The sequence below is a fragment of the Zonotrichia albicollis genome, chromosome 1 (assembly GCF_047830755.1).
Source record: "Zonotrichia albicollis isolate bZonAlb1 chromosome 1, bZonAlb1.hap1, whole genome shotgun sequence".
NCBI classification, from domain to species: domain Eukaryota; kingdom Metazoa; phylum Chordata; class Aves; order Passeriformes; family Passerellidae; genus Zonotrichia; species Zonotrichia albicollis.
This window is the reverse complement of record NC_133819.1, coordinates 41,420,782-41,444,037: the sequence shown is the minus strand read 5'-3', so window position 1 is coordinate 41,444,037 and position 23,256 is coordinate 41,420,782. Positions and strand designations below refer to the sequence as shown.

Sequence of the window (23,256 nt, the reverse complement as noted above, 5' to 3'; positions counted from 1 at the left end):
CATTTTCAGCTCTTAATCTGCCCCTCTAGTATTTTTCGACTTTATTTTTCAAAACATGGGCAGGAACACAGTATGCAAGACTGGTATAATCAGAGATATATCCAGAGAGTTCCCTAGATTCCCTATTTCCTACTCCCTTGATGCAGGTCAATCCTTCCTTTTAGCAACATCACAGTCAGTGTTTAGGATGAGCTGGTGACTACGGCCCCTAAATTGCTTCCAGCGAGTGCCATCACCCTCTCAGAGCACAACATCTACAATCCTTCAGGTTTATTATAGGGATTATTACAGGGATTTAGCTACAGAAGATGTATTTTGTTTGACAAGATCCAGTTTGCCACTCAATTCAGACTGCTTCACTTGGTTGCTTGGCACCTTTGCCATTTTTTTCTTTTTGGGGTAATTTTCAGAGAAAAATACCCATTGAAAGAAGGTTCCTTTGCTTTTTGTCATCAGTTAAATTGACTAGACAAGGCCTGGTCAATTTAACATCTGCTTTAATGGTATCATGAGGTACCATGTTTTCTTTCAGACTTAAAATCTGAACCATCAGTATGCACATAACCAAACAAGCAGTCTCATTGAAGAATGAATTTAGAGAAATTTGGTTAGACCTGGTCTTCATAAAAAAGACTGGAATTATTTCTATTAATTACTTTGAAATATTTTTAAATGAAATTATTATCTCTTTATTATTTAGGGTGCCAGTATTGGCCTGTATTTTCTTCTCATTGCACCTGCCCATTTTTTGACTTCTGGTATAAGATTAACAGCCCTATGTAATTTCACAAATCATGATTTTCACCTTTCTTAATTACTAGTGGGTTGGAGTAGTTCTTCATAATCCCCTTGAGATACATCTACTTGTTTCTTTTGTAGCACAGAAGTACTTATAGAACATGTTTGCATTTTACACATCAGCACAAAACCACTTATGTGGGCTAGTACCATCACTAGGTTTTCTTTTGTTCCTAACACACTTTAAATTTCCTATTTGTCTTCAGCTGTCTCAACCGTGGATATTTTTTCTTCCCTATTAAATTATTATTTTCTGATATGGTAACTTGCAATTTATAGCAACTGTAATTTATATAATTTCTCTTTTCCATTTGCTTTCTGATTGCCACCTTTGAGGCTTTATGGTAAAGTTACTGCTCTCTGTGATTGCAAAGTCAGTCTTTTGGCCATTTAATAGGTGCCTTATGAGAGCCCCTCTTTTGCCATTCACACTAAATATGTTTTTCCTTGTCAGCTGTCCCTACTGTTATTCTCAGTTTGGGGAAATTAGCTCTTTGAAACAGCAGAAATGCATAGTTTTGATTGAGGCTGTCTTTCTTTCACCCATGATGAATACAATCAGACCACAATTGCTTGTTCCCAGGCAACTACAAACTCTTAATTTAGCGATACCAATCCCTTTTGCTTATCAAAATGACGTTGAAATACTTATCCCTGGCAGTGTAGGATATCTATTGGGCTTCAAAATTATCTTCTCCAATTGTACAAGTTATTAATGGCTTGGTGGAATCTACTGTTAAGCTACAAAAGGGCTACACTTGTTTCCCAACAAATAAGAAAAATTAGGATACTACTGTGAATAGATGTTCAATTCACACGTGAATATTTCACTACTTCCAAACATCTCTGTCCGATATTAATCATGATCCAGTTTTAAGGGGAGGCATAACATTTTAGGGTTATTGGTCGTTAATTTTTTGACACTTTCAGGCCTTCCTGTTACAACAGTGCTCAAAACCAAAGCTTGTTTACCTTTTTCTTTAAAAAGTAGTAATTAGGAGGAAATTTATTTTAAGAGGCAGTAATTAGTAGGAAATCGAGGGATGAGGATTAAGAAGGTCTATGCTGTGCCGTACGAGGCACGTGTCCTGGAATGAACTGGAACAGCTCATTGAACACAACTCATCCAGAGCCCTTATAAAACTTGGTCTGTGGAATTTGGAGAAGTAGAATGAGAGGGGACCTCACTACAGCCTACAGCTTACTCGTGGGGGGAAGCAGAGGGGAAGGCACTGATCTCTCCTCTGTGGTGACCAGCAACAGAGCCCAAGGGAATGGCCTGAAGTTGTGTCAGGGAAGGCTTAGGTTGGATATTGGAGAAAGGTTCTTCACCAGAGGGTGGTCAGGCACTGACAGGCTCCTCAGCGAAGTGGTCACAGCACCAGCCTGAAAGAGTTCAAGAAGCATTTGGACAGTACTCCTGGGCACATGGTGTGACTCTTGGGAATGTCCTGGGCACTGAGCGGTAAGAGTTGGACTTGATGATCCCTGCGGATCCTTTCCAACTCAGAATCTTCTGTGACTGTGTAGCAAATCCCCTGGGCGGGCGGCGGTGCCCGGCCGGGCTTGCCGGCGGTGGGCAGGACGCGCCCTGCTCAGGGCTGCCGGCCTGCCGAGGAGCCCGCAGCCCCGGCGGGGCTTTGAGGCACCGCTCAGGCTTTAGAGGCGGCGAAACAATCCCGTTGTCACAAGCAGCGGCCGCCACAACCCCTTGCTTTGGCAGCGAAGGCAGCCCGGGGCCGTGGCCGGCCGTGCGCTCGCCCTGCCCCGCGGGAGGGGCGGCCCGGCCCGGCCCGGCCTGGCGCGGCGCTCCGAGGGTATTTATAGCGGCCCCGGCAGCCCGGGCACAGCGGAGCCTGCGGCAGCGGCCGGGGCACGGCGGGGCCGCCCCCGCTCCTCTCCGGGGCCAGCGCGACGCCGGGATGGAGGGTAAAGGCGGGGGACACTGCCCTTGTCCCTCCTGTGGCCCCGCTTCGGCCGGGCTGCGGGCGGAGGGCTCGGCACAGGCTGCGGGGAGGGAAGCGGAGCGCTCTCTGCCCCGCTGGGCGCATTTAACACTTTCCTCGTCCTGCGGGGCTCCTGCAGCCTCCCCGTGGCCGGTAACCCCGGGCTTGGCGGGGAGAGGGGCCTCGGGGCAGGGGAAAAGGGCAGGGTCGGTTCGCAGCGCAGGTGGAGGGCTGCCTGCCTGCGGGGCATCCTCCTGCGGGGTAACCTCCTTCTGTTACAGCGCAGCAGCAGCGTGGCCAGCATGGCTTAATAAGGTGCAGACTTTGCAACAGTTGGCATAAAAACACTGCAGAGCAGTGTTTTTTTCTTTTTTCTTTTTTCTTTTCTTTTTTCTTTTTTTTTTTTTTTTTTTTTTGTTGTTGTTGAAATAAGTTATCTTTAAAGAGTGGTGCCTCTTTAGTTTAAATTTAAATTTTTTTTTTTTTTCATCAGGCACCAGAATAACATAGTGATACATAGCAATATAGGGATTTGCTTTGGAACAAAAGGTCTCAGTAAGGGAGAAGTTAATCCTGTTTTGTAAAGGTGTTACCGAGTTCTTTGCCCGCATGAAGAGGAAGGCCTTGCATCATTAATGAAAAGTGAACGTTGACCATATATTTATAAAAGCTGGGACTGTGGATGAAGTATGGCTAATACAAAACACTGCCGGAGGAGCTTAGAAAATGCAGAGATTAAATTTGCAAGGTTAAGAAAGGAGGAAGTCCTTGGTTTTGTGAATGGAAGCTGATTGCTAAGTCAGAAAATAGTAAAAGTGTTTGCAGATGGCTCTCCCCCTCTCCCACAAGATCAATATTCTTGATAAGAATTTCTTAACTTATCTCAAGTTGTGACTCTCTTATGAAAAGCATCAAAATAGACTTGAGATCTAATAAATTTCTTTTATATTTTACCTTAAACATGGATGAAACAGTGAAAAAGCTTTTATTCCCAGGTTGAGAAGTCTCTTGCATTCGTGGCTCATCCAAATTATTGGCACAATATTAGTTAAAAAAAATCTCTGAGCAAAATCATATTTTTGAAAGAAAACTGCATAAACTTAATATTTTTAAAACCAGTGGATCCCTTTTTTCTTTATTTGATGTAAGTTGAAGGAGCCTTGTAAAGTTACATGACAGTTCTGGTGTGCAGTAAATATGTTCTGGTGCCTGTAGTAGTTTCAGGCTGTACTGTAAGGACAGCTGTTCTACCTGAGTAGCCGGGGCAGTACTGTATGAGTGACAGCAGCTCCCAAAATCATTTGCTTCAGATGTAGCTTATATTTATATCCCCTGCCAAAACAACTGCAAAGATATGCTGCCAGCAGTCACTAAGACTGAGATCCAGGTCGTTTAGCTGGGTAGTAATGTTCTTGTTCAAATTTTGCCTGTTGTTTGCTACCCAAAGTCCTAATTTCCTTCCTGTTTTCTTTCCAAAGCTATTGGCTTTGGCTGGTAAAACAGAATGTTTCTAACGTGTGGTAATGTGATCTCCACCCTTGTTGCTGCAGGTTTTCCAGTCTCACCTTATTCATGTGTAGCATCTGTTATTTCTTTGCACTTTCCCTCTCACGAGGAATCCTCTACTCTCACAGACCTCTCTTTCTTTTGTCTTCGGTGATTTGCTGTGTTTTCTGCCAAGTTCTATCTGGTGAATGAGCTTCTCCCAAGTGGGATGGTGAGTGAGGTTAGGCTACATTGTAGCTCAAGTTATTGTAGAAATTTGGCTCTGTGGTTCTTGAGGTTGTACAACTTTGCTGCCTGCTGAATTTTTATTTTTTTTTCATAAGCGGATATGAGTCCATTGTTAAAACTAGACCTTCTGGGCTGATCAGTGCAGTTCTCCTTTCAGTACTGATATTATGGGCTTTTATCTTTTAAAGTCCTGTTGGAAAGCACCTGGGAGAGAGGCTGAAGGCACCTGCCTGTTGCAGCACTAGCATTGTGTTTGCTTTGCACAGCTGGAAAAGTGGAGTGGATACTTGAACGTGCAGAGAGTTAACACTTGCAGAAGCTTCTGGGGTGAGCACAGTGGGAGCCCTCTGAGGGGTGATACTGGGTTCTTTTCCTTGTTGTATTTTTTTCCCCCCTTTTTAAACCCCCTCAATGTATCTGAAAGTGACCATTTGAAATTCATCTTGCTGATTGCTAATTGAGCCTAATTTCTCTCATATATCACCACTGTCCACAGGGGAAGCATTAATGACTATGCATGGATGAGTAAGAGGATTTTTTTTTGGCTATGCTTTCATTCACACAAAAGACAGCAAAACCCCATTAATGAGAGGGGGCCAAGTTGTAAATTCCTACCCCTAGCTGCAGAAAGGGATCTTAACTGCATATATACTTCAGTCATTTGGCATCAGGGTAGTTTCCAAGGTTGATTTGGCATGGAGAAAGCTTGGTAAATTCTGTATTTGGAGAAAAAAAAAATAGGTGAGCTGTTTTCTCTGGGGCATATATCTGAGTGTGCTAAGCAGAGTTTCAAGCAGGTTGCTAGCTCATTAACAGAGTCAGAGCTGGAAATCACATGAGGAAGAGAGCTGCCAGCATTTGTGCAATATTCTGCCTTTAAACTTCTGAATTGCTGGTGTCTCAGGCTGTTTTTGGTATGAATGGGGAGTTACGTGGTTTTATGCCACCAGCAGACTGGGGAGGTGAGCTGGCAAACATTCTGTGTAAGGTGTTGCCATGTTGCCATCTCAAGCAGCTGTAATGTGAAGCGTGGTGAAACACCCTGGGAGTTAGGGAGACTTTAAGGCGCTCGTAATGTGACACTCAGGTTAGTATTTTGGTCAGAGCAGAGGGATAGGATCTCTCCTGTGTCTTAAAATCTGATCTGATAAAAGAGATACTTGGATCTTTCCTAATATCACTTCATCAAAGGAAGGGAGACATCATTTTGCAAGAAATGAAGCTTGCATCAAATAAAGCCATTCTGAGTGAGTGCATTCATGGTGCTTTAAAATTAATAAGAATTTTCTTGGCGGTTAATGAACATTTAGTGAAGAAGCTTAATTTGACATTTGAGAAGTTCAGTAAATAACTTTTCTATCTTGATTAAGGTGTCTTTTAAACTGTCACTTATACAACCAGGAATTGTCACTTTTTAATGCATTATGAGATCTTGTTGCATACTGATTCAGCTATTATTGCCTATTAAACAGTTTAGATTTCGTTTGCCTTAATTTCCCTGCTCTTGACTATTTTAAGCTGCCTGCTTCTTTAAAGATCATTTCTATTTGCATAAGCATTTATTACGTATTCAAGACAGAAAAAATGGACACACTGAAGTAGATGTCTGTATTTCTGACTTCCTCCTACTCTGTGATCCAATTTGAGATGGTTTTTTATGCTCATCCCAGATGTTTACCTCTTCAAGCTTTGCAGAAATCAGAAGTTAGATTTCTTATGGCCTTTTTTACTTTGTGTTGTGCCACAAACTGCAGAGGTTGTAGGAGGCAATTGTTGAAAGCATCGATAAGTCCAGGATACTCATCAGGACATGGCTAATTTTGGGCCACTTCCTCCCTTTTGTTCTCCCATCTGTGCACACAAGTAATCTTATTTTGGCATTACTGGGCTTTATACATATGTAATGAGGGAATAATAAATTGAAAAGGCAAATTGTTGTTGCCTTGTAGCACATCAGTAGTGGTTATTTCTGTCAATAATTATTGTCAGGCCTCATCTTAGGGTAATAAAAGGTGTCTTTGACCTGATTCAAATGTATGAATGTCCATCTCTGTTACCATTTCTTGAGTATATGTGATCTTTATTTTTTTAATGAAAAATTTGTCAAGTGTCAGCAAATAGAATTGTCTTTCAAAGTAAAAGCCACTGGACCAGAAGCTTTTCAGTCTCATGAATGTCACGAGAAAGGTCGTTCTTAGTGACCACAGTCTTTTGTCAGCAAAGTAGCAATGACTCTACGAAGTAGTTGCTTAAATCTAGATAATTTGGAAATGCTTGTGTCTCTGCAGCTTAGCTATCTCTGCCCTTTGTCACATCTCATCTTATGTATGCTGAAAAGCCTTATAAATATGATCTTGTGCATTGGCAAATGTCAGGGTTTCAACAGGAAATCTTGTCTTAAAGTGGCTTGGCATCCCTCTGCTGGTTACACTGCAAGACAGCTTGCAGGGTCTCATTGAGCTGCTTAAACTAATTTTTCGCAAGCAGCCCTACTCCATTGTTCAGGGATTACTGAGCCCTCTTTGGGGCCAATATATCATGTTAAAAAGCTCTGGCACCAGCCTGGAGGGGAAAGAGCAGGTGACAAATGCTGTATGTACCTGGTATTTGGTTGCCGTGCTAAAGCTGAGGTCAAATGACTGATTTAAGTTTTGGCATGGTCCAAACAAACAAACCCCAAACAAAATAAGGTATCCATTTTCTGGGTGCAGTCAGGCTACAGGCAGTGTGGTGCCTCTGTCTGGATCTCTTTCATCTTGCCATTGCTGAGCCCTAGTGTGCACAGCAGGATCACATCTGGGCTTCCACCGGGCACCATCCGGACTGATGCTCTAGAAAAGGACTGCTAGGGTCTTCTGCTGGCCCCTGCCAGTGCCATGCAGCAGCCTGGCCTCTTGCAGCTCAGGAGTGCTTTCCCAAAATCAGGTAGGAAACCCATGGTGGGCACAACCTGAAATGATGTGTCCAGAGCCCTGCTGGGTCCCTCATCTGTGTGAGCAATCTCTGCTGATGTGACCAGCAGCGTTATAACAGCCCGGGCAGGGCAACTTTCTCCATTTTGAAAGTGCACTGAGCTACTTTAAACTACTTTTACATTGAAGTGATAGGCTAATAAATGATGAATATCTATGTAGGAACTAGTTCAGAGAACCTAGTGGTCTGGAAAGTTACATTCTGATTTGCTATGCACTAGCTTCCCCATGTTAGTAAATAAGGGCATATCTCACAGTTGTGTTGTGGGCATGAGTTATTGAACAGCAACTGGAAATCCTTTGTAGGAAGCAGAAAATATGGAAGTGTTTATGATATGAAAAAGTGAGAGGAAAATACTTGTTTTGACTGTAACTTGAATGTGCAGGTGAAACTTCTGAAAATGAAATTTAGACTTTTCATCTATTTCTACATTTTAACTTGCACTGAATCCCATTAAACTCAGTTTTATAAATTACTGCTTTCTTAGTTGATTTTTGAAAGACTGGAGCTAAAAGTTGATTTTATATTATGATTAAAAATATAGTTCTTGCATGAAATTGCAGGCTGTCAGGAACCCTTTTAAAACAAGTTGTAGAACTCCCATTTGGATAAAAAAAACTATTTGTGTTTTCGTTTAATCTTTTTTTTTTTTCCACTGGACCATAAAATTCTCAGGGATTCTGTATGTTCTATGTGGGTCACACCTGTATTCATGATTTCTGTTTGAACTCAGCCTTCTGAAGTTAACTCTTCTATACCATACACAGTGGTTTGATTGTATGTTGCAGATTCAGTAACTTTTCCACTGAAAAAGGAATGCTCATTAGATGTTCACCATCAACGCACAACTTTTAATTAAAATGAAAAGAGTTCTGTTTCTCAGATACTTCCTACACTGTTAGCAGGTGTTAAGTGTTAGAACATGTGAGAAAGAATCTCACTGGGGTCAGGGAGTTGGGATTTCCATTTCATAGTTGGCATTTGCTGTTTCTCAGTTTTGCAGCAAGGTGAATTCCAATTCTCCACAGCCTTTCTTCCTAATTGGAAATGTTACAGCACAAATCATTCCCGCACTTATTGGTTAGGGCATTGCAGAGTTGTTATGAAAAATTAACATCAGTTCCCAAGGACCGGCTGCATAAAAATGTCTGAATCCTATATTTTAACTTTTACTTGCCCTTTTTGTTGTTTTTTTTTAATGAATCCTGCCTAGGACAGCACAACATGACATGTTGTGAGCATTCAGCTAGAAAGAGTCCTTCCTCAGAGGTCAGGAAATACCTCTGAAAGCAGGACCTCTGTCCTAGCATGGTCCTTACATTTCCTGTCGGATATCCATCTCTGTGTCTCCTCTCATTTCATTCTCCCAACCTTTTCTTTAGGAAAGGGAAATTCGGGTGTGGGATGGAGAATAGGATCCATTTGTAGTGCTGTTGCTGTTCAGTGCTAGCAGCGAGCTCAATGAGCCTATTCAGGGGTTTTGGAGCCCAGACACAAGCACTTTGTTTTCCTTGGGTCCTTCTCTATAAAGGTCACATTTGCCTTTTCTCAGTCAGAGGATTCCTGTGTGGGGGTGGCTGCTGCTGACCTTCTGAGGGGAAGTACCCAACTTGTTCTCTATCCACAGGCCTGGTCCATAAATCTGCAAAGCAAGAATATGTAATATAGGGGGAATTGCATAAGCCCTACCATACACATGCCCACTCCTTTTTTTCATATGGATAGCTTTTCCAGGACAACAAGTAATTTTATATATTGGATTTTAAGAAAACTGCATCTCCTTTACTTGGTGAGAGGCCTGGGAAATCAGTTTATGAAGAAACAATATATTTTTGCCCTAAGACTAGAGTGGTTTTACTTTATTCATATGTACAGAAAGCAGTGATTAAGGAAACAGAAGTAGCTTTAAAGATTGTTTATACCAAGGGACTCAAATAGCTGCATAGTGTGGGACAAGTATGTTTTAATGCTTTGATACATGATCTGGCACCACAGTAATTCATTAAACATGGTGGAGTCTTGATACTTAAAGCACTTATTTTCTTTTGCTGGACACACTGAAAGAAGACTCATGACTAGATCATACAGAATGAGAAATTTAATTTTTTTTTCTGATTAATGCTGGCAATTACTACTGCATTTGTTGCAAAGTAGAAATAGGCCTTTGGTCGAAGCCAGATTTTTGCATTCCCCCAAATAGTCAGTGGGGCTAATACAGTATAAACTGAGCAGGATTTGGCTCTGGCATTCAAACATAAGCTACTCTTTCACAAGAGCTCCCTTCTGTTTCCTCATTCACCTTGTGAACAGTAAATCTTTTTGATAATTTCATGCTACTCTCCCAAATATTGTTAGAATGGGCCAAGTACAATGTTTCAGTTTCTTTTTATAGTGCAAGGATTGAGCAGTCAAATAAAGAAACAGATGAAGCTTTTAAAATATATGTAGTACTTACATAAAGATATAGAAACATCTGAAAAAATGTTTATTTTTTCCTGTATATTATTCCAACTCCAATTAATTTATGTTTGCTGCTGGGAAAATAATATTGATCATAAAAATGAAATGCTGGTTGGAAATACTTAGGCTTCTGTAATAGAATATTTCTTTCACGATGAAATACGAGAATTATGTGCTTGATTTTGCTGCTGCTGAAGCCAGTGGCTAAATGCCCAATTGCCTTCAACTGGAGCAGAATTGAGTCTTCTCTTTTGCAGAAAAATATCTTTAACAGTCAGTAATTCTTAATCTCTCTGTTAAAGCACTTCAATTTGCTAAATTTTTAGTTCTGTTTCAAGCCTGGAGCCATTTGGCTGAAATTGTATTTGATGTATTTTCTGGAAGTCTGTTTTCTGAGTCTGCTTCAGAGTATGTTTCTGTATTCTCAAATAGGAAAGAACATATTTATTACAGTTACATCTCTAAATGGCTTCCCTATCTTTATTTGAAAACAAAAGAGGTGTATGTGACAAGATGCTCTTTCTATGAAGTGGGCTCTCCCACTTTGAAGAAAGTCATGTTCCTTTAGTGCAATCTGCGTCTGATACAGATATATAAAAGGCCCAAAATTTTTGGAAAATAATGTGAGCATTTGATGAATGATTTTTTTTTTATAAGACACAATATGTATCATCAGCATAGTGTGTGTTTCTTAGCTTGGATGCTGAGCTCTGAGAATGTGTTAAAGGCATCTATTTAATTGTGACATAGAAAGTGAACTGGAATCTTTCTGGAGGTTAATCTATCTAAAGCATAATAAATAGATCATTGGCCTCTTTTAAAAATGTGATAAAAAGAAAAAAAATTATGGAATTTCAGATGTTTATCATCTACTTAGTTATCCTCTTCAGGGTTTTACTGCAACCAAGAGGACACACAATAATTTTTTGATAGGGAAGAGTTTGATCATCTTATAAGGATTCAAGAAGTCAGATAAGTACGAGTAGAAGATTAGGTATCATCAATTGCAGAAAGATCACGAGGGATGAGAAGAATGTATGTATCCAGTAGTGGTTTCTGAAACCTGAAAAATGTGTGTAATCTTAGAAAAATGTGTGTGCTTGGGGCTTGATTTAACACCTGATTGTGAAGTAAGTGCTAAATTGTGAAGTTTCTGCTAATTTCAGGTAATGGTTTTATGATATATTCTGGGGTATAATTCGCTACAAATTCAGATTGAAATTATGAGTGATAATGAAAAAAGTTATTGAGGAAGTGGTAAATAATTGCAAGGAGTATTATGGATGAATTAAAATATGGGCAGAGTTACAAACTCTTTGCTGGAGCTTTACACAGGTGAAATGCTGTTGAAATGAAGTCTGTCTTCCATCTCTTCCTTCTAACCTCTTTGCTTTGCCTTTCTTTCATAGGCTGTGCTCAAGTTCTGAAACAGATATGGAGATTAGGGATAGACCATCACCCATTTTCCAGATCATATCTTCTTCCTCAGGATCCACAAAGCATCCTAGGGAGACTGTAAAGCTGTGTGTAGAGGTGAACACACCTGCTTCAAACAGGAAGCTGTTAGACCTATGACTCAGTTCCCTAAAGACCTGGTAGAAAAAGTAATGGAAAGTTCTGCTGTTGCAGAATTCCTGTAAAAAGATCATTGTAAAGCCATGTAAATATTAGTATCTTATCTCTTTGCAAAAGTGACAGGAATAGGGCTAAGGGAGGTACCAAAAGAAATCTTTTTCACAACTCTGCTTCTAGCAGGGAGTTTATGGAGAACAAAAAAACCCAAAACCAAACCACTAAACAACAACAACAAAAATACCCCAAACCAACAAAAAAAAAAAAGAAGTTAAAGAGTTAGTGAGTTCTCTTGCTCTGCCATCAATTCTGCTTGTAACCAAAGGAGGTATCAATATCTGTGCTCTGCAATAGATATTAGTCTTCCACTGAGTTCTTTTTTAGATCCTCTCCTATTTTTCATAGAAACATAACACCTTTGGCATACATAGAGATCATAGACTCTCCAGGTGATGTTAAGGTTGAAATTCTTTTTTGTATTTATGTTAAACTCTGAATAGTAGTTATGGCAGCTATTTATGCATCAAATAACTAAATCTCAACACAAAATTAGTCTCTGTTCTCTCTGCCCAAAGCCCTGATGCCTTCAATTTCCTGGTAATACCCAGGGTTTTAAATCTTATAAAGTTGACCTACTAGCTTGTGTTTCCAGAGATAAGCATCTAAGACTTTTTCAAAGCTGCAGTTTCTTTACAGTGCCTCTGCTGTGGTGTGCTGGAAAGCATTATGAGAACTGACGTTTTTGATGTCTGTGATTTTCCCTCTTTGCCTGTTGAAGATTTAATACTGTTTGCCTGCTTGCTCTCCCTCTGTCCAGTAGGAACATTTATGCCTTTCCTATAACAATGGACTGAAGGCTACTATGTTCAGGAAAATTTAGTATGCTGCCCATTTGGATTAAAAATAGATGTAATTTCAGAAAGGCGAGGAGAGGGGGTGTGTTTGTGCTTTGTTGGCAGCATTATGAGAAGTGTGAGGTCCCATCTCATGTTAGAATTTTGTCTTGTTTGTTGTATCTCCCCTGATAAGTCAAAGTGAACTGAATAGCTTCTCTGAGTCACCAGAAAATAAAAGCTCATGGGATTAGCAGGGTTTCTTTCAATCAATGGACCTTGAAGTGATGCACATTTCTAAGCATCACTGTTGTTCTTCTAAGTCCTCCTGTGCATGAGGAGCTGTAATTATGATAAACATGATGAATGTGTCAGACTGCAGTGCCTGGCAGTCCTCTGTAAATTCAGTTGTTTAAACCTGTGAAAGAGCCACCTGTGTTCTCTGCTTTGCAAGTGGAGCAAAAAGTAAAGCAATAAGATAAAGCTGTTTTAGGCATAGAACATACACTCATTCCTCCATACACCCCAGCCTTGCCCCATCCTCACTGTAAATGAAGACAACCCATGGTGGCAGTGCTGCCTGGCTCCATAGACCTCAGCTATTCTCAAGCAGGATCAGTGAACAGATGCTGCCTGTAACCCAGATAATTTGGTTACAGTAGTTACTGCTTCTCCTTTCAGCGCGATACTGTTTCAAATATCTATTCCCTCCATATCTCCAAATGTCTCAGTTTCATCTTCATCCTTATGCTGGTGAAAACCAGAGTCCTGATCTTGCCATACGAAATCAATACATGAAAGAGATACGTAGTTGCCACTGTTGGCCACTGTCTCACAAGCATCTTGGATGAGCTCTCAGGGGTAATGCAAAGGTGGAAGTAAAATAAGGGTTCATGGAGGAGAGTATGTCTCCTGGGTAAAGGTGAGGGAGGGGAAAGAGATCATCACTGGAGAAAGGAATAAACAAAATAAACCAGATCATCTGCCCAGCAGATTATTGTAATTAGTGACTGAGGGCACTTAATGGGATAAGGGCAGAAAGAAGTACGGTTATGTGGCATTGAAAGGGTTTTTTCCAGGGAGTGTGGATCAGTGAAGCACACTGCAAAGAATGCAGAAGACTCTGAGCAAGGGGACTGGCTGACGGGAAGGAGCAGCATAAAGATACAGGACACAAAGTTGAAAGCTATTTCATGAAAAATTGGGAGCAGAGGGATGGCTTGTGGAGGGAAACACTTTCAATTAAGAAAGATGCCCATTATCTTTCTCTGTATTTCTATTTGTACAGCTGTAACATGTTCTAAGCCAGAACTGTATTTTCCTCTGTATTTGGAAGGTCCCTTGCATGCTTTTGTATGTTAGAGAAAGCAGTAGGTACAATACAAGTAGACTGTTATTGCTTGCAGAATAACAGTCTATGTTTGAAGTAATCTGTTTGGGGTTTTTTGTCTGTAAAGATTCTTCCACCAAAATCTGGGATTTTTGTATGGATAAAAAGTCCATGTGAGGCTTTTCTTAAGTTGACTAAATCTCCAGCAGGGAAAGAATATTTTTTTTAGTTTATTATTTATTTATCCTTGCTTTAATTATGAGTTATTTCTCTTACAGTTGGTGTTTGCAAGCAGGAGATGCTCCAGAAGAAGAATGCTGTTTTGGTGGATGGGGTCATCCTAAATGGTCCAATAATGGACTCAAAAGCAGGAGAGAAGTTTGTGGAAGAGGCGTGTAAGATTGTAATGGAAGAAGTTGTCCAGAAAGCGGATGATGTAACAGAAAAGGTAAAGCCATAGAGTGTTGTTGAAACTTTGTAGTGAAGGTAATGAACAATAAATCAATTTTTTATAAGCTCTATTTTATTGCACTCTAAGTAGCCTCAAAATCATTTCTAGTCTGTGCTTGGCTCCAAAATAAAATACAGCCTTACAAATTAATAAGGAATATATTATAAAACCTTCCAATAACATAAATTAGCATACATATCTGCCAGAAAATGATTTTTTTTTTAATCTCAGAATGCAAAGGTCATTTTCTTTGAGATCACAAATGACTGTAGTGTTTTTCATGTTTGGAGTGGGGTTGAGTTATTTGTTTTCTCCTCAGAGGCACAGGCGTTGGAGAAGGAGGAAAGTGGGTGTGGTACCACCGTGAAAGAACAATGTTATAAGATTGCTGTGGGTTCTGCAGAACCTGCTTAAGAGGCTGTATGGGAAGAGGTCCTGCAAATAAACCGTGCTTGCCTTTGGGCATGCACTGCTTGCTCCCACCCCTTGGCACAGCAGCATCTGAAATGCTGTGATTACAAATCCTTAGCTAGCAGCAGAATTTGAGCTGCAGGCTTCTTTCTTTTCTGCCTTTCAGCATTTCCCACTCTAATGTTTATGCTTGAGTGTTGCCTGAGACATGATAAAACCAACATCCCGTGAGGCCAGCTTACTGGATCTATTTTCTGATGGCACACTGCCCTGCCACGGGAAGTTTTGTGAAAGCAGAGCTGAATGGGGTGATTACTTTGTACTCTATAACCTCTTGCTCCTGGCTAAGCTGTTCACTGATGGTGTCTGCCCTGCTCCCCATCACTAGGTCTGTGAGTGGCAAGCCCCTGAGAAGCTTAAGCAGATTCTTGACCTGGAGATGAGGGACACTGGAGAATGTCATCAGAAGATCCTGCAGCTCTGCCGTGATGTTATAAAATACAGCGTCAAAACCAGTAGGAATGGGGTTTAAGCACAGTTTCTCTGCATGCTAACTTAGATGGGATAATCTTTACAAACCTCTGTCACCTTTTAGGGAACTGGGAATGTGAGTGTTTGTTTCCCTTCTGCCTATACAAGTGTGCAAACAGTTCTCTACTGAGTTCTGGTCACCATAGGCTTGACTAATATATGTCATAATGGCAAACTTATCAAAAGTAATTAACGTAATGTCCTTTGCATTAATAGTAGATTCTGTCATTTTGAAGTCTTGGGAAAGTCACCTAGACAAATGATATAACAGTCTAGCAAAACAGGCAGGAGAAGGACCTTTTTGTGTGATTTCCTGCTGTCTGAGTGATGAGATTTGGAGTCACCATCATTGCCCTCATATGTTCTTAGCGATGACGACCCTCCATTTATTATTGTTCTATTTGAGCAATAGTCTTGCAGGTTGTTAATTTGCTGATAGGCAGTAATTCCTGTTCCAGACACCATGAGAGGAGAGCCTGCAGTGTTTCAGAGACGGTACACCACAGCTCTGCAGGATTAGTTCTCTATATCTAACCTTTCTGCAGCGTGTGCAGGGTAATTCAATCTTGGTGAAAAGGGATGAACAACATCTGTTCAGGAAATGGCACTGTGAATCTGTAGCTCAGGATTTCAGATGTTGTATGGCTTAGGCTGTATTTTGTTAAGTAAGAAAGACATTTGATATAGTTTGTTGTGCGTTTCTGGGCTGCATTCCCTGCTACAATCTCTGTTGCTGCAGAGTAAAACTGTAAAATAATTTTGAGAGGGAGCTTATGATTTGAAAACCACATCAGAATAGTGATACTGATCTTCAGGGGTAGTGTACTGATAATATGCAGATATAATTACTGAATTAGTGAAAGACATTCTATTTACATTACTTTTGCAAATTGCCTTTAGATTATAATATGTCACCTTAGAAAGGACGTGGTATATAAAAATATGCTGTGCAAATAGTCTTTGAGTATAGACATTTATTGAAGCCCTAGCTATAATATAAATGGAGCCATACTGTTTACCTAGTTTTGCATGTAAAAATGCTGTGTGCTATGGATTAAAATTCAGGTGGTGACCCTGCTGTTGAACAGAGTTGTTTTTACAGTCAGCAATAGCATAGAATTTTGTCAAAATTACTTATATCTCAGTGTTTAAAGGAGGGTAAATAAATTCTTTTCTCATTCATTTTAAGTGTGCAGCAAAATGTTCCAAGCTGTTAGACTGCCTCTCTCTCTTTCTGTGTTGAAACTCTGGTGGGGGGAAAGGCACAGCTGCTTGTGATCCTGTATTCTATGGCTTAGCAAAATTTGGCTGAGCATCGACTGTGGCCTCTCAAAACCACTGTTTAAAGGCACTGTGTATACTCAATTGTCAATCCCTTTTATTTTTGCTTTATAAAACTTGTGAACAACTCACAATTATTCTGTGCACCACTTGCATTTCTCAAGACATGTTTTGAAGCTTGAAAGTGCTCATTAAATTTACTTTCAAAGGAATGTCTAACTTTAGGAAAGGACAGCAAATCCAGAGAATACTGGGAGAATGGAGTCAATTGTGGTTTGCAATGGCCAGCATTCAGCTGAGAGGGAGTGTGATGTATTCCCTTTTCTGGTATATTCTGTCATTTGCTTTTCATCTGTTTTTTCAGATCACCCGAGATTTTTCAATCAGCTGTATGCTGGAATAGATTATTACTCGTTAGTGGCTCGTTTCATTACTGAAGCACTGAACCCCAGTGTGTAAGTGCAGTTCTTTGTCCTCTTGATAATGAATTAGTATGCTTTTTGGAATAACAGCTTTTTTGCTTCCTTGCCTCTGATTTCTGTTTCCAGTGTTACAGAAGAGGCAGGAATTGTGCAAGACTTTGGGAGAGGAAACCCTCTGATTTAGACTGGCTGAAGTTGGGGTTTATGAGGAGAGAGTTTTTTTCAAAGTTAATAAACCTAGAGTTTTATCTCACATAGTACATAAAAATAATCAGACTTAACTTGGTTGTTCCTTCCTTTGAGGCATTCTGTTCATAGTTGACTACAAATGATTACCTGTCTACTGTTTACTTGCAAATGTAAAGCTGAAATTTAAGCATGTGACCTATATTAATAGAACACTCTGGTGTATTACTTTTAGAGTGGAAGTGTCAATGAGATGCTGCCAGAAACGAAGGGATTGCTCTATTGTATCAGGTCCATAATGTTTTTAGTTTAGAGTCCTACTGCTGGTGGTGATCAGCTGCTGATAGATTAGAGAAAGGTGCAAGAAGCCTTTGTCTAGTTTTAGCAATGCTCTGTGCCATGAGTTATGTAGTTTTAATACCAATTATCATACTGTAATTTCTCTTCAGGTACACATATGAAGTATCCCCTGTGTTTCTGTTGGTGGAAGAAGCAGTCATCAAGAAAATGATTGAATTCATAGGCTGGGAAGAAGGGGATGGTATATTTAATCCAGGTAGGAACAGTTCAGACCTCAAGCTGCCTATAAACTGCCTAATACCATTAGTTCTATAAACATTTGAGTCATACAAATTGCACATTTGAAAATGCATGCAAAAGTGTAGTGGTAGACAAAACTATTTTATTTTTATTTCTAGGTTTATCTTATGTGTTTCTAGTAATAATTTGGCAATTTTGACCAGTGAAAGAATGAAAACACTTCTACATTAAACATAATTATATGGAATTACTTGAAATTAATTGTTTGTAGCTGATGCCCTTCCTGACCTTATTAACAATACCAGCAGCCTCGATGGGGAAGAAGTCAACTGAGCTGACAGACAGGGACCTGATTTATGTGCTAGATGCCAATCCCTGGTGCCTGAGGGCATAGATCTTTGTATCCTGCTTATGAATTGTGGGAGCAAGAATTTTCATGTTCTTAACTCCTTTGAATTTTTATAATTTTATTAAATATTATGATAAGGCAGGCCAAACAGATACTTCTTAAGCTGCTTGATAAACCATATGTTTCAAATGTTCTGTAAGCCCACGACACTGAAATAGTGAAGCATAATGGTGATATTTCACAGATTATTCAGGTAACAAATAATTGGGATAGTTGTGAAGGTTTTATATCTATTTTGGGGTGAGAAGAGAAATTAAATGAGTACATGAGTTTAAACTCCCTCTCCCAAACTGAAAGAAAGTCAGTAATTCTAGCCTACACATGAGTAGTAGAAAAATAAACAAGATAAAAATTCCTATTTTTTAATATATTACTGGTATGGATTTATTTTTCACATCAAATTGGATGTGTATTTTTGGTAGAAGCCTTGCTTTTACAGAAGAATTTCTGGCTTAATACTTAGTGATCTACTGAGAAAAGATAAATTAATTGCCCTTGTTTTGGTTCTAGTTTTATGTAAGGGTTTTTCTTACTGCTTTGGTTTTGTACTTCTAGGTGAATAAAACCTGTCCCAAGTGAATAAAACTTGTCCAGATCTTACCTTGCAGATCTTTCAGTTCCCACTCACTGTGTTTATTTTTGAGTTGTTTTTTTTTTTTTTCCAAAGATCTTTTTTCTCCCTTGGTCCTCTGAGGCCTGGTTGCCCAAGAGATCTCCAAGGCTCTGAGTTTGGTGCAGGCAGCTGAGCTTGTTCTGCTGCAGTGTAGAGGGGAAGGTGCTGTGCCAGGGTTGGGAAGGACTGCTTGGGCACAGCTCTTACTCCTCAAAGAGGAAAATATCCCCAAGGAGCATCCAAACAGGCTCTGCTTCCATGCCTACTGCAGAGCCCAAGGTTCATTTTATGGATGTAGCCTTCAGGGGAGGAAATAAACTGTGATGGATGCATCACTAGGATGCCTGTGGGTTTTATTTTTCCCTTAATAGGTCAAGCTCTCAGATGCAGGAAAGGTACTCATACTGTGGCTAATACAATATTTGTATGTCTCTTTTTGCAGGTGGCTCTATTTCTAATATGTATGCTATGAACTTAGCAAGGTACAGATTTTGCCCTGAGATAAAGGAGAAAGGACTCTCAGGTCTGCCAAGACTAGTTCTGTTCGCTTCAGAAGAGGTAAAATGAAAACAAAGAAAAGCTTTTTGAACTTTATTTTTTCAGTAGCTGCAAAATGATATCATTTGCATATCTTATGGGGCACTGGGAGAAAAATTCTGACATCAGCGTGTGATGTGGAATATTGGAGCAAAGTGGAGAAGTCTGATGGTAAATTTCCCTGCAGAAGCTTTCTTGCGTTCAGAAAACAAACACAGATGTTGCTGCTTTGAAAACTGCTGATACAAGAACAGGTTGTACATGGGGCAAACCTGAAGCAGAATGCATGTGCTGTAATGTGGAAGTCTGCAGCATTTGATTTCCCACAGCACAAAGTCTAGCAGGAGATGTAGGTGGGTTTTGGATGTCAAAGGTTTTTTTCTGCATGTTTAATTTGTACTAAACTCAGTACTTGTGGGCCTGTGAGATGGCTCTCTGCAGCTCCCATTTTGCTCTATGTCTGAATATACAGATTGGATGTGGTACAGAGTCAAACCCACCATATGCCTCTCAGAAAAAAAATTCTGGACCTTTAGACATTTTTTCTTTAAATAATTGAAAATACCTGGCCAGTTTTTAAAGTTTTTGAATAATATCAATCCAAAATGCCTGTGGGAAATTGAGTTACATTCATACATTGATTCTGAAGGTAGATTTTGGAGGCTTTTTTCTCTTCCCTGTCCCTTCAGTTTTGAGAGCTTATAGTTTGATTAGTGTAGAATTGTTATGAATTCTGACTCTACTATATAAAAGCCCCAGTGGAAGCCTGCACAGAACCTTGTTGTATTAGAAAATATGGACTTACTAGGATAATTTTAGCTCAGACTGTTTATGCTCCAAACAGTTTGCAGTGTAACTAGATGAGAGGCTGATTTTGAAGAAGCCTGAGGGATGAAAGCATTGTGTAAGTTTTCCAAGATAACACATCTTTTGGAACTGAGCCCACATATTCTAAGTAAAGGTGGGTTGTTTGTTTTTTCTCCCCCAAAAATATTTTTTCTTGTTTGCTTTCTTTTCTTTTTCCGAAAAGTGTGTGTATGGAAATACATGCCAGTTCATACTTAATCCCTCATGTTACATCTTCAAAATAGTTAAGGAGGAAAAAATGAGTTTGAAGCAAGTTCCATAAATGCTTTTGAAGTAAAGCCCACGAAACTTTCATCATGAAGTAACGTTTTATTTCATTGCATGGTTTCACTACAACATATTTTCTTACTCTGAAATAAGCAAACATTTAAATTCATGTCAAAAGGAATTTTAATTGTCTGCCAGAATAAATTTATTTTTATGTCTCTGCTTCACCAGGAAGACCAAAACCATAAAACATAAACTTGACCAGGAAAAATGAATTGGTAAATTATTTGTAAGGCCATGCTTTTGATCTCTAATACTTTGTTTGCTTCAAACAACTACGTAGTCTTTAATACTCAATAATTATTTACTGTAAAACTGATGCTTTTAACAGCCAGATAGTGTGACTATTTTCTAAGATCACTAGTGTTTATTCAGTGTTACGAGGGAGGAAATGGGCATATTAATTTATAATTGTTTTGAATCCACCTGTACTGAGTCCAAGCTAGATGACTTTTTGGAAACTTTTGTTCAGATAAGCCATGTTGAGAATATATGTAATCAGTAGCCCACACTTGAGACAAGTGTGGAAGCGCTGGTGTCATACAATCCTGGTTTTTTTATTATTGGTTTTATTTTGACTCTTATTTAACATTTTGCACTTTTGAATCACAGAACCAAGGAATCATTTAGGTTGGGCAAGACCTCTAAGATCATCAGGTTCAACCTTTGACTGACCACCACCTTGTCAACAAGACCATGGCACTAAATGCCACGTCTGGTTGTTTCTTGAACACCTCCAGGGATGGTGACTCCAGCACCTCCCTGGGTAAACTTCCAGTGCTTAACCTTTCCTGTGATGAAATTCTTATTGTCCAGCTTGAAACTCCCCTGGCACAGCTTGAGGCTGTGTCCTGTCAGTGGTTGCCTGGGAGGAGAGCCTGACTCCCCCCAGGCTACACTCTCAGGCAGCTGTAGAGAGCAATAAGCTTGGTTACCTCTGTTCAGCCTTTTCCCAGGCTAAACACCCCCAGCTCCCTCACCCACTCCTCACAGGCCTCACTGTCTAGATCCTCCACCAGCTCTGTTGCCCTTCTCTAGACATGCTCCAGCCCCTCAATGTCTTTCTTGTAGTGAAGGGCCCAAAACTGAGCACAGGATTTGAGATGTGGCCTTACCAGGGCTGAGCACAAGGGAACAATCCCTGCCCTGGTCCTGCTGCCCCCACCACTGCTGATACAGGCCAGGATGCCATTGGCTTTCTTGGCTACTTTAGCACACACTGGCTTGTGTTCATCTGGATGTCAACCAGTACCCCTAGGTCCTTGTCCACTGGGCCCCTTTCCAGCAATTCTTCCCCATGCCTGTAGTGCTGCCTGGGGTTGTTGTGACCCAAGTGCAGGACTGGGCACTTTGACTTGTTGAGTGTCACACCCTTGGCATTGCCCATCAATCCAGCTTGTTCAGATTCCTCTGCAAATCCTTTCCTATCCTTCAACAGATCAATTTCCCACCCAGCTTGGTGTCATCTGTGAGCTTCCTGAGGGTACACTCAATCCCTTCATCCAAACATCCTCCATTTTTGTTGGATTTTTTTGTTTGTTTTGTTTTAACTGAAGAGGTTCCTGGAGAAGCAAATTGTCAACCCTCCCAACAAAACAAACTTGGAAAAGTAAAACAAAACTTGGAGAAATTACCAACCTGAGTTTATCTTCATCAAGAATCAGGCATGAGCATTGGCATGGAGAAGCCATGAGAGTATAATGAACAGAGTATTGACAAGGAGTCAAAAGACATGACTGTTCATTCAAGGCCCTTGTGCCATTTTAGGCCTTGGCTGAAATAAAATTATTTTTGCCTTGATTTGCTAAGTCTCTAAGTTTCAGTTTGGCACTCGTCAAGTTGAAAGAGTTGCCCTGCTGCAAAGCAGGGGAATGCACAGACTTTCAATGACTTATGTGATCTGGGGCTATGTATTTTTGTATGTTCTTGGATAATATAAAGATGTATATTTAATGCATGGCCCACCCAAGGTCCTCACATATTCTGCTTGGCCTTCAGGAATAAAAAGGCTCCTTGTTCCTGTAAGCAAATGCTTAGATATTCAAAGCTGTGGTGATATGCAGTGAACACTGTTTATGCTGCTACTCTGTAATACTTTTTGCTGGACCATAGCAGTGTGATTCCCCTTGAGACAGGAGAAGCAGAAGAGTAATTGTTATATCCCACTTTCTGGAGGCATGATTTGTGGTTCTGTAGGAGATAAATGCTGTTCTAGTTATAGATATCAGCCCACCTTTTTATTCCCTTTTGCTATCTGAGTCCCATCTAAACTTTATTCTGGCACAAGTATGTGCTACATTGATCTGAAAGGTAGAAATCTGGTAAATTTGAGGCAAGTAAGGGTAGAAGAGGATGTGTAAACAGTTGAAATGTACATGCTGATGTGAGCAGTTTTTTTAGATTAAATGAAACTAAATTCCTCCCCAGTGCAACTTGATCATGAAAGTAATAAAGCGAGAGAACACAACATTAACTTATCATGTTGTCCCCTGTTGAAATTACAACAGACAAAAACGGGTAATAAGGTAATAAAACAATCTCATAATAAGGTAATTGCTTTATGCAATCATGTTTCTAGGAAACTTTTTAAAATCAAGAAAATACAAATTTGTCTTCTGTTTTAATGAGCGAAGCTAGAAAGTACCTTGTCTTTGCAAACATCATTAGGAGATGAAAACTATGTCTAGATATAGGTAAAATAGTACAGCAGCACATCTTAAATGCACCAATGTTCCGATTTGATCTTGTGCTCTGAGATGGTAATTTCTTACTACAAAATGGCTACAGATTCAATAATTTTTCCAAACAAACTGTGAAAGACATGCCAAGAGTAACCTGAACTCACAGTATTTAAAGTAATACTTTTAATCTGGATATTTTTCTCCTTTTTTTGGAAAGGGAACTATGAAAAGTGAATTAGTTGGTGCTCTTGTGACTGTAGCTGCTAAATGCGCTTTGGTATATTTTTTCTTAAAATGATGCAATGCAGTTTAGCATAATGGCTTCTAAGAAGGGGGAAGAAATTCTTACATGTTTTCAATCAATATAACTGAAAGACCTCTTTTTTCACCAAAGAAAGCATATCCTAAGTATGT

General features: G+C 39.9%; 1 protein-coding gene across 1 annotated transcript in view; it reads left to right on the top strand.

Moving 5' to 3' along the window:
- Window positions 1–2,264: 2,264 nt before the first annotated feature.
- The window catches only part of GADL1 (glutamate decarboxylase like 1), an 82,801-nt gene continuing 61,809 nt past the window's right edge, over window positions 2,265–23,256 (top strand). The window contains exons 1-6 of the mRNA XM_005480969.4: window positions 2,265–2,727; window positions 13,925–14,094; window positions 14,897–15,023; window positions 16,685–16,775; window positions 17,378–17,484; window positions 18,933–19,048. Coding sequence (XP_005481026.2) covers window positions 2,280–2,727; window positions 13,925–14,094; window positions 14,897–15,023; window positions 16,685–16,775; window positions 17,378–17,484; window positions 18,933–19,048 — 1,059 coding nt within the window. The 5' untranslated portion in view covers window positions 2,265–2,279. The remainder of the gene's footprint in view (window positions 2,728–13,924; window positions 14,095–14,896; window positions 15,024–16,684; window positions 16,776–17,377; window positions 17,485–18,932; window positions 19,049–23,256) is intronic.